Genomic DNA, 11,375 nt, shown 5'->3' with positions numbered 1-11,375 from the left:
GGAAATTATTTCTTTTTTTAGATTCACTTCTAGTACCAACTCCTGCTGCTTTGCCAGCTGGTTATAAAACAGTGGAAGCCCATGAAGTGGAAGATCGAGGTATTATTTACTCTGAGCTGTAAAACAGAAACCGGCCCTGAAGGTTCGCATGTTGTCGTGTGACGAGTCCTACGTGTCAGAGCAGGTTTTATTGTTGCTCTTAACTATTTTGCACTTTATTTTGCAATCATCCTCAGTAAGTACAAGGTTGCATCACCAGTGAGCGCAGCAGTGAGCCGTCCCACATCCGCTCTGAGAAAACTTCCCTCTCCGTGTCTTTAAAAGGCCAGCAGGTCAGCTCAGACAGGCAGAACATCAGCACCACTGATAACAAAGCAAACCCAGCAGCACAGCTTCTCTTCAGTCGCCTTCTTCAGGTAAACTGGCCTTTACTTGTTGGAGCTTCAGCTGCAAATATTCCTAGAAAGCTAAACTAGGGTATTGATTTAGCTTCTGCTGGTTTCTACAAGCTTGAATTTAACCAACATTTAATTTTTGGTCTTTTTTCTCCCTACAGAACTTTTGTTTTCAAATCACAATCCAGATGGAGTCCAAGAAGAACTGCAGCATCAGCCAGATGTGGACCAAGAAGATGCCCAAAGGAGTAGATTTGGAGATTTCCCATCAGCCCCCATCCATGAGGTGCGTCGCCAACCTGATCATCGCCATGGAGAGGCTGAAGGCCGGCATGTCAGAGTCGGTCCTGAGCCCCGACTTCAGCGACGAAGGTACGGTAATTTTATGTATATAGCACATTTTCAGCAACAAGGCAATTCAAATGCTTTTAACAAAATCCTGCTTTTTCAATTTATTGATTGAAAAAAACTCTGCACCAATACAGCACATTTAATTGCAATTAACAGCTTCACAATCTTGGTCAAACATGTAAATACAACTTTAATTTGTTCAGTCAGAACAGCCAATGTAAAATAAATAATAAAGAAACTGACTCTGACTAAAACAATTATGTGACTACGATGGTCAAACATGCAAAAAATAAACCGCAGCAAACCTTTCAAATGATTGAGAAAGTGCAATTAGGAATTGGTCCATTTTTAATAAATAAAGTAGCAAACTAACCAGGCGTACTTATTCATTTAGAGAGATTCATCATTGAGAGGACTGGACCGGGTAAGTTCAGCAGGAGGGAAGAACATCCCTGCTCTGTGACGGACGGACAGAAAAGAAACCTGGTCCGGAACAACATGGAGCTTCTGGCAGTGATGCTGCCGGTATACGACAGCCGCAACGGTAAAACCAGATTTTAATTCTGTAAACTTTCCTCTTCCTGTCAGATCAGATATTTAGACTTTGCATAACCTCAGTTTTTAATTTTAAGAATAAACTGAAGAAAAAAGAAGTTAAGATGCAACTAAATTGATAGTTTGTGTTGCTTAGACATTTATAATTTCAAATAAACTTACAGAAAATATAGAGAGCACTGCAAAACCCCAAATCTTACCAAGTATTTTGATGTAGTTTCTAGTGCAGTTATCATAGTACACTTGAGATATGAGTCAAAACTAAAATAAAAGTAACTTTTAAGCAACATATAGGAGCTTGTTTTAAGTTAATAATTCCTTAATATTGATGAAAAAGTATCAGCTTCATTGGCAGATTATTTTGATGAATATTTCTTCAAATAAAGTAATAATAGAAATCTTTTTACAGGTTGATACTAATACTTCTTCCACAAATTAATCTGCAACTTTTTTAAACAATATTGTAGAATTACTTACTTAAAAAAATCTTGTAATTCTTGCTGAAACATTACTTGTAAGTTTTTTTTTTAATTTCAAGTCCACTAATATGACTTCTCTTCATTTATTAACATATTTTATTGATTTTTTCCTCAGTTTACCTGAACATGGCAACTTACGTTCACCTGATTCCAGACACTGGGCTGGGCCAGCCTGTGGTTCTGGGCATCAGAGACACTGACTTCTACCTGTCCTGCCACAAGGATGGCGACAAACCAACGCTGCATCTGGAGGTAAGCTCCTCCCTCTAATCCCACCGCCAGCGATCTGCAGACATTAAATCATCTGAAAGTTCCAGTGAAAAACTTTCTGACTGATCTTTTTTGTTTATTTCCAGGAAGTGGAGGACAAAGCGAGCCTCTCTGAGATCAGCGTAGAGAGCGACATGAGGCGCTTCCTGTTCTACAAACGGGACATGGCGGTGAACATCAGCACTCTGATGTCCGCTCTCTTCCCAAACTGGTACATCAGCACCACCACCGACAACAACCTACCTGTGGCCATGTGCCAGGAGTCTGCCTCCCGCTACAGAACCTTCTGCATCCAGCAGCAGAGCTGAACCCGGCCTGAAGGAGGCGCTCATCAGTTGGATCGCTGACAGCACAACCACTCTCCTGGATGGACGTGTGTGTGTTCAACGTAGTATTTCACTGTATGTACCAAGTACAGAAAGGATACTGCCTAATGTATTGACTTTGTCAAATTTCTACACAAGGTGGCGCCATTGTGCCGTCCAAGAAGCATTACTGTGTGAATATGTTTGGCTTAATATTTATGACTTGGTTTTTAATATTTATTTATGTATTTATGCAAAATTGCTAATTTTATATTCATGATCTGGAAATCCGCTTGTTAATCACTGTTTAGAAAACATGCAAATGTATTAAATAAAGATCCAAAATATCTATATTATTTATGTATTATGTGTATTATTTACAGTACAACATGTAGTTGCTCTACAGAGTGAGCACAACTTGTCATTTAAAACATACATATAATGTGTTTATTCTCCTTAACTTAAATGAGAAACAATGTAATGTCATAATGTTCCACCCAGAAATTCTCAAGTGTCAGTTTTAGGTTCACCTGATTAAATTAGAAATGTCCCATTAAGGACCATTTGCATCCAATTAATGATCAGTTAATGCAAGAAAAATAATCCTCTGATAAGCTCTACACCAGGGGTCTCAAACTCCAGTCTTCGAGGGCCGCAGTCCTATAGTTTTTAGATGTGCCACAGGTACAAAACACTGGAATGAAATGGCTTAATTACCTCCTCCTTGTGTAGATCAGTTCTCCAGAGCCTTAATGACCTAATTATTCAATTCAGGTGATGCAGCAGAGGCACATCTAAAAGTTGCAGGACTGCGGCTAGAGGACTGGAGTTTGAGAGCCCTGCTCTACACCGTATTGATGTCATGCTCCAGCGCCACCTGCTGGTGGCCCCAGGAGCAGGCCTTTGAAGTGTTTGCCCACAGACACAACAGAGAGTCGAAGTGGGGATTCGAACCAGCGACCCACAGATCACTTGACGATCATCCTAAAATGTTAGCGGTATTTTTTTAGCTACAGATTCATCCTTTGCTACAGCTAATCAAGCGGTCGCTAAAGGAAAGCTACTTTAGGCAATAAAATGTTTTATGTTCTTCTTTATAAAGGAATTGAAATATTTGTTCAAGAATCTTTTAAATTTTAATATCAATGAATTAAAATCAGGATATTAATCTGTGTAACAGACGCTGATCAGCTATTGTGCATGTCAGGAAGCTGCCGCTAGGTGGCAGCAGATTTCAATCATGTGGTCTGGATTGACTGGTCTGGTAAAGCAGAGATTCCCAAACTTTTAAAAACCTTTGTTTCCATTATCCTAGATGCAAAGAACTATTTTAGTTTGTTGTTTCGTATCATCCACCAGGTCCTTACTTACTTCTCTTCATAAATTCAGAACAGAATCTAAAATTCTCTTTCTCGCATATGAAGCCCTTCATAATCAAACTCCATCATAAATCAGAGATCAGATTGGTCCAGATGTTCCTATCAGAACCCTACAGGTTTACTGGTGGTTCTGCCTGGTTCTGTCTCTCATGCCTCATTCTAAGGCTTTTCCTGACTTTTCTCTGTGTTTATGATGCAATGCCTGGAGCTGCTGGATTCACTTGAGGTTCCTTATATAAAAAAATAAAATGTAAACTGGACATTGTGTTTTGCTTCAGACATGTGAACTCAACACACACATACAAACGTGTAATCTAACTTCTACAATGCCGGTGATGGAGGCACCAAAACTCAAACTGGTTGCTAAAAGAAACATCCAGCTGCTAGCCAACAATCTAAATGAGAAGACCTGAAACATCACTGTGGTTTATCAGCTGTTTGTTGAAATGCCAACGGTTCACCTTCAATGAAGAGTCACATTCTAGATAAGTGAACTAACCATTACTGTTGACAATGGTTTCGACAGGGTAATAGTTTATTAATGTGTCATCAACTACATAAAGATGCCTCAGGGATAAATGCAATAGAGTACGTGATGAAAAATAAAAACAAAAGAGACTATTTTCCACTGCCGATTGTAGCGTGGAAAGAAAAAGCTCCTCCTCACAAATTAAGATGACAGGTTTCAAAGGTCAACATTTGATCAGCTTAGTCAGGACTCTCCAGAAGACGAGCACTAGTTAGTGTCTGTGAAAAGGTAATATGACAAAAAGTGAAAAGATGAATAATTAGCCTTTAATTAGAGAAAGTTGTTACTGCAGGATCACTAGCACTACAGCAGACTTAAACATAGTGGCAGAGATATAATGAAGTCGTGCAACATCTCCATGTACTATTAGAAAGCAATTAATCCACTAATTACACAAATGCACACTTTTTAGATGATCAACCTAACTGATTGCTATAGTCTATTAGGTTGCAAAGCTATGCAAATACTTTTGCATTGGCTAAAGCGGCTATAAAAAAAGAAGATATTGATATCCCAGTAAAGTTATCTAAATCTGAAGGCAAAAGTATAGTTTGGAAAGAAAGTAAGAAGTTATGGAAAATTAGGTGAGATAATGAAATAAATCGAAGGCATTTATATAGTATACAAAATACAGTTGATGTAGTAAGGATTAGAGGAATAAAAGGGAAGGAGGAGATAATAATAAATAGAATAAGAACCGGTCACAGTTTTTTAAATGAAACTCTTTAAGATGGGGAAACACCTTACTGGTTTATGTGATACTGTAGAAACGGTGGAATATGTTTTTATTAGTTGTAGAACATATGTAAATCAAAGAAGATTATTAAGAACGGAATTAGGTTTTAATAGGGAATTGAAATTTGAAAATGTGGTTGATCAATTAAATAGTATTGAGGAGAAAAAGAAGATTTTTCGTTTTAAAAAAAATACTGGGATCATTATGAGAATTTGAGGTATAGATATTAGGATCCAGAAGATGGCAGTAGTGCTGCAACAATAATGGGTGCAAGCTGCCGTTAAAATTTAAAGAAGAAGAAGAAGAAGAAGACGAGGAACCTTCATCATTCAGCAGCAGAGCTGAACCCGGCCTGAAGGAGGCGCTCATCAGTTGGATCGCTGACAGCACAACCACTCTCTGATGGATGGACGAGTGTGGAGAGAAAATAGTCTCAAAATATCTGTGCGTGTGTAATACTGGAGTTGTAACTCGTATAAGCATCTTTGTGTGTAGCTTTGGATAGTTGTGTTTGTTAAACATGATTTGTAAACCTTAAAAATAGAATAAACTTTCTCCTACACCTTACCATTGTTAGAACAATGGTTCAGTCCAACTTGTTTGAACAACACAAAATAATAGCAGACACGGAGGGCCGTTTCATAATTGTGTTCAGCAAATTGCCAAACTCTGGCAATACTAGCTTGTGTCTACGGTCCAAATTGGGATGATGATACTTTTGTGTCTAGACTCTTTTCATCTATGCCTGATATTGAAAACTATTATTTAATTTTAGGGGGAGACTTTAATATGATCCAGGATGCCCTTTTGGACAGTTCCTCAAGAAAAAAAACTGTCTCATTATCTAATGCTGCTAAAAGTCTTAATGTTTATAAAACTGAGTTGGGACTGGTGGATCCGTAGAGACGTGGGAACCCTGCACTTAAGCAGTTTTCCTTCTCTTCCCTTGCCCACCATTCCTATTCACGCATAGATTTTTTCCTTATTGATGTCAGACTGCTTTCTAAAGTAAAAGCCTATGATTATCACACTATAGGTATATCCGACCACGCGTCAGTCTCCTTAGATCTAGAATTGCTCTGTCAATGCTGTTGTTTTACATTTTGGAGATTTAATTCTATACTGCTTACAGAGGACAGTTTTAAAAAAAACAGCTTTCACTTTACTTTGATTTTAATGATTTACCTGATTTTTTGAGAAGCACCCTCTGAGAAGCCTAAAAACGTATATAAGAGGTAAGCTCATTAGCCTTACTTCTAATTTGACAAGGAAGAGGTTACGTTACACCAATGACTTGCTGAACCAGATTAAAGAAGCGGATTCTAGATATGCAGCCAACCTGGATCCTGACCTGTATAATGAGCGTGTAATGAGCTAAACCGATTTCAATTTGTCTACATCTACGACTGCTCCACTTCAGCTAACTAAGACAAGGCAGCGCTTTTTTGAATCTGGTGACAGAGCTGGGAAGCTTTTAGCTTTCCAAGCGCGAGGTCAGGCAACATCCAAATTAATCCCATTCATCAGATCAGCTACAGGGGAGATTCTGTCTGACCCCAGAAAGACAAATGATTGATTTGTGTCATTCTATTCAGAACTGTATACCTCCCTCTGAAGTAAGTAGAATGTTGTTGCGCAACACCCCCCCCCCTCCTTCCTGTCTCTACTCTCTCACTCTCTGCTTCCTCTTCTGAGAGGGGAGATGTGCTACCAGCTCTCCATCTAACGGGTTAATTGAGTTTCCTAAATCTGCCGGGATTTACCCTGTCCAGAACTGAAGTAAACTCTGTTTAAGCTGGTTTCGAGAAACGATTCACCTGATTTTTAACGGCCTACATCCAGGTGTCTCACCCTTCTTCCCTCTGTGAATTAGCCAGACTGAGCAGCCTACAGCCAACTAGTTTCACAGAGCACACCTGTTAACGGTCGCTCGTTCTCTTATTTTACAACTTGCATTTGTTATTGAACCAGGTAGGTTTTAGTGACTCGGGCGAGTCCCAAGGATGACGTTTTAAATTTGGGCTACCAGCAACTTAAAAACATTTTAAACTTTTTCCTCTCCAGAATCAAACATCACAGCTATTTTACAACCATCAAAGAACTTTAAGGTGACTCATTAACTGAATGTCCACAACATCTTTTAGATTTTCTTTATGCTAAATATTTTATTAGTAAGGCATTTTTGCAAGGGTCAGTACAGCTTAATTCAGTAGCAGAAATAATCAAATAAGTAAAATCAGTCATCTAGTCTGTCTTTCCCTACTGCTGACTGAGAACTAAAAAAAAGGAACCTTTGAGAGAGACGGACGGAGCTTGACGCCTCGAACCCCAGACCTGGCACGACGACGAAGAAGGTGCTGCAGCAGGAGGAAGACGCCGATCGATGAAGGCCAGGATCTCCGCAGGTCTGATGATGAAGAAGGTGTTGCAGCAGGAGGAAGACGCCGATCGATGAAGGCAGGAATCTCTGTAGGTCTGATGAGCCTCCTCTCCGCATGGATGGTGAGGTCACACAGGACTTGGTGCTGGCAGGAAGGAAGGCACCAGTTCTTCTTCTTTGTCTTTGCCTTTGTCTTCATCTTTGTCTTTGGGGTCTGAACCCAGCCGATGAGAGAAGTGCGATTTGAAGCCACAGGTTGTAGGGCTGACGGGTTGGTCCCCATGGCCGGACAGTCTTCGGCTCCGTGGCCCCGGCTCTTCTTCAGCTGCAGAGTTCTTTGTCCATCTCGATCTTGGCTCGAAGCTGCCCGGAGGATCCAACGAACGGTTCCTCTTTTGCACTCACCTTTTATAGGGTTTCTGACTGCTTAGACAGATGATCTCATATCCATCACTGTCTTACAGACATTTCCTGATGTCTGTGCTAATGTCTCAGGGTTGCTCAACCTCCTATGTCCATTGCCTGCACAACCTTTCACCTACTCTCTAAATAAGGCGTTGATCATCTCTGCTCTCCTGTTAGTTCCTTGCCTTTCACCTTTCACCTACTCTCTACCTCCAACATATCAGTGATGTTTAATTGCAGTTACACCTTTTACACCATTTCAAGTTCAATGTCAAAATCACATTTATATCACATTTATTTTCTTTAGCTTCTCTGATTTATCATTCATTTATGATTTTATAACCATAACTTATTAATTATACTTATTATAATCTTAATGTGAGTTATTACAGATGTTTTTCTGAAAAGAAACCAAGAATAATCCATGATTCTAATTATTTGATGCCAAAGTTACAGTTACTTGTTTTTCTTGTAAGTGTTCCCACAAATGTAACTGTAAGTATTATTACAAGTAAACCAATATTAATATAAGTATTTTACTTTGAATCTTATCAAATTACTCAAAAATGTTTAGATTTCATTCTTTAAAACTTTACCTTTGAAATAAAGAATAGTCTCAGCTATTTTTATAAATCTGCAGGCTGGAACTTACTTCCTCTTTTTCCAGGAAACCTGCTTTTCCTGTTTAATGACTCTCTCTGACTGACTATGATTTCTTATGATTAGATAGAAAAAAGTAAAATTAAAGCAAAGTTTGCATGAGACAAAAACAACACACACAACCAGATTTATTTTATTGACACTTAAGTCTACTGTTGGGCCTAGATATCACTTGAGTGATTCATTTTAAAGATAACTTTATTTATTATTACTGTTAAACTAACTTTATTGACACTTAAGTCTACTGTTGGGCCTTGATGTCACTTGAGTGATTCATTTTAAAGATAACTTTATTTATTATTACTGTTAAACTAAAATCTCCAGCATGGGGAAGTGGGATGAGCTCGGATTTTCTTGACACCCCCTCCACGAGGTCAGACCTTTCACATGCTGGGAGTCCATCACCCTCCTGCAGTTCGCCGTCCTCATCCCCTGGAAAGAGAAGATGTTCGTCTGGGATGTGAAGATGCAGATTCTTCATCCTCAGTTGTCACAGAGGGCTCAGTGTAGTCATCAAAACTCCACTTCTCTTGACACCCCCTCCTTGGAGTTTTGATTTCCCCCATGAGGTGATGAATGTCGAAGAAAACTTGGATCGCTCTGATTCTTCTACAAGAACCTTCGCTGGATGAACTGTCAGTTCTTCAGGATGTGGGATGGTTCTTTAGGGAAGATGGGCTGAGACAGAAGGCCTCAAACAAAAAAAAAATTCTGGCTGTTCAGCAGAGCAAAGCAAAAAGCATAAGCATCATGACGCTTTATCCGTAATCATGATCCTTTTCCATTTTAATCCATCAGGTGGTGACAGGAGTTCTTCTTTAGCATAGTCCAATTTCTTCACGGCCCTCCCAGTCCAAAGCCTTGAAGTTGTTCTTTGAACGGTAACCTTCCTGTAATAGTGGCCAGTCTACTGTAGGATGGCATGGTGCTTGATTCTCTGGCCATCTTCTCGTAATGTTCTGGTTTGCTGTAGCTAAGAACTGGCTTGAGCACTGCTTCCTCATGGACCCCTTTCTTCATCAGTAGTACTGTGTTGAAGTTCAGTACTTGCTTTACAAAAACTCGGGCGTTGAATCTCAGCTTGATCACCGTAGTTGCAGGCCGATCTTGAGCTTTAATCCAAACTCTCTGCCCTGCTTTCAGTGACACTTTGAGCTGCAACTTCCCTTTTTCTTCTCTGAGCAAAAAGGAGAAGTGTCTTCGCCTCCCTGCTTTCTGTGACGTGAACGGAGTTCCTCTGCAGGGGAAGACCTGCTCTTCTAGCAGTTGTCACTGTGTCCATCAGCACCAAGAGGTACTTCTCACCTCTCTTTCCTGTTGTCCCCATTGGCTCTGCTACATCCATGCAGACTGAACCCCATGGGACTGTGCTCTTGATGAACAAACCTTCCATCCGCTGCCCTGGGTGCCCTGCGTATCGACCACATACCTCAAAGTCACACAGCTGCATCGGATGGGCTGAAGGGACATCCAGCAGTCCTGCTTGCTCAGTTCTTCACGGGGGTGTAGCACGCCTGCATATTCGAGGGCCTTATGCACGCACCGTACTACCTGGTCCCCGTGCTACTCTAGGACCACCTGTCCTTAGGTGTTCTGTCCCACCTCGACACCGGCAGAGACAACCTTTCTTAGTGGCACGAAAGGTCGTCATCTTTGCCCCTCCATAGAGCTTCTTCTCAGGTGTGCGCCTTGTCGCTGCACCTCAAGTTTCGGGCGGAGCCTCAGTTCTGCTTTCTTCTTCCACAAATCTTTGTGTGCCACGGGCTTGCCCTTTGCAGTCTCGAAACCATTTTCTTCCCAAATGGCCAAGTCCTCTCTAAGGGCCTGAGCACAGTAGTAACTGTCAGTTACTAACCTGGCACTCTTGATTTTCCTTTTCACCAGCTCCAGCAATCCTTCCAGTACTGCCGTTACTTCTCCGGCTTGAGCACTACCGGGAGCTTTTCCTTTCTGACGGCATCTCTCTTTGCCGTCTTGCTTCAGAATAAATCCCCAGTATGCCGACTGGTCGGACCCCTTTCTGGATCCATCGGTGTAGATTGCCCCTTCCAGTTGTCCTGGCTTCTCAGATGTCGCTTGCGGTCGTTTCTTACTGGTGGGTTGTGCTGGCTCAATTTCAAGCTCCGGGTCCAGCAGGATGTCTTTAACCATGTCTGCGTCTGTGTGATGATGTCAGCTGCTGGTGTTTGTTCCTCTGTTGCCGGATGTCTTCTCGATGGCTGCAGTGGAGGACGCGGTGTGCTTCCTCATCCATCGTCAGCTGATGATACTTTTCTGTGTTTCTTGTGCATGCTTGCAGGCTGGTCTTTTCTTTTCTTGTCAGCATTACATCACGAACCACTCCAGCAAGACTGAGCCAACTTTCCTTTGTCAGGGGTTGATGTTTCAGTTCCTCATTCTTGGAACCAACGTCCCCCCTTGCTTCAGGTCTGAGTCACAGTAGCTGTGTAGAAAGTTGATGCAGTTCTGTTGAGGTCTCCTCCTTTTCCAAACGATCTGGGCGGCCGGCTTCCTCCGGTTTCTTCCCCAGATTTTCCTCCTCGAAGTGATCATCCATCACTCCGTCTCTCTGTCGGTTCGAGTTGTCTATCCCCCAAAGCCTCTCTTTGCGCTCTCGAGCAGGGATGGGTCTAGACTATGTTGGCTACTAGCTTCACTGTCTGGATCCGGTCATTTATCCTCAGTAGAAGCCTTCCCTCACCTGTATGCCATACAGTTACTGCAAGGGTTGTGACTGACGGCCTTATCAGTCACCATTAACTCTATTCCCTAAGAGTTAACAAACCAAGTGAGCTATTCAGATCCTCACATCTGTTTTCACTGACTTGGCACATAGGGCCCTCCTACTCTGTTAGTCGTGCCCCACGTTGGGCGCCACTTGTTGTTGCGCAACACCCCCCCCCTCCTTCCTGTCTCTACTCTCTCACTCTC

The 11,375-nt window shown here is 41.5% G+C and overlaps 1 protein-coding gene across 1 annotated transcript; it reads left to right on the top strand.

Annotated features, from left to right (window-relative positions):
- Positions 1-332: 332 nt before the first annotated feature.
- Positions 333-2,686, top strand: LOC111610322 (interleukin-1 beta-like). The gene is made up of 5 exons (XM_023343988.1): positions 333-416; positions 557-767; positions 1,141-1,290; positions 1,896-2,032; positions 2,137-2,686. Exons 2-5 carry the CDS (start codon positions 584-586, stop codon positions 2,356-2,358), a joined length of 693 nt encoding a protein of 230 aa, XP_023199756.1. The 5' UTR covers positions 333-416; positions 557-583; the 3' UTR covers positions 2,359-2,686.
- Positions 2,687-11,375: the final 8,689 nt, after the last annotated feature.

This window comes from Xiphophorus maculatus, chromosome 12, assembly GCF_002775205.1.
Source record: "Xiphophorus maculatus strain JP 163 A chromosome 12, X_maculatus-5.0-male, whole genome shotgun sequence".
Lineage (NCBI taxonomy): Eukaryota > Metazoa > Chordata > Actinopteri > Cyprinodontiformes > Poeciliidae > Xiphophorus > Xiphophorus maculatus.
Note: the sequence above shows the minus strand (reverse complement) of the source record. Positions and strands in the feature narration are given on the sequence as shown.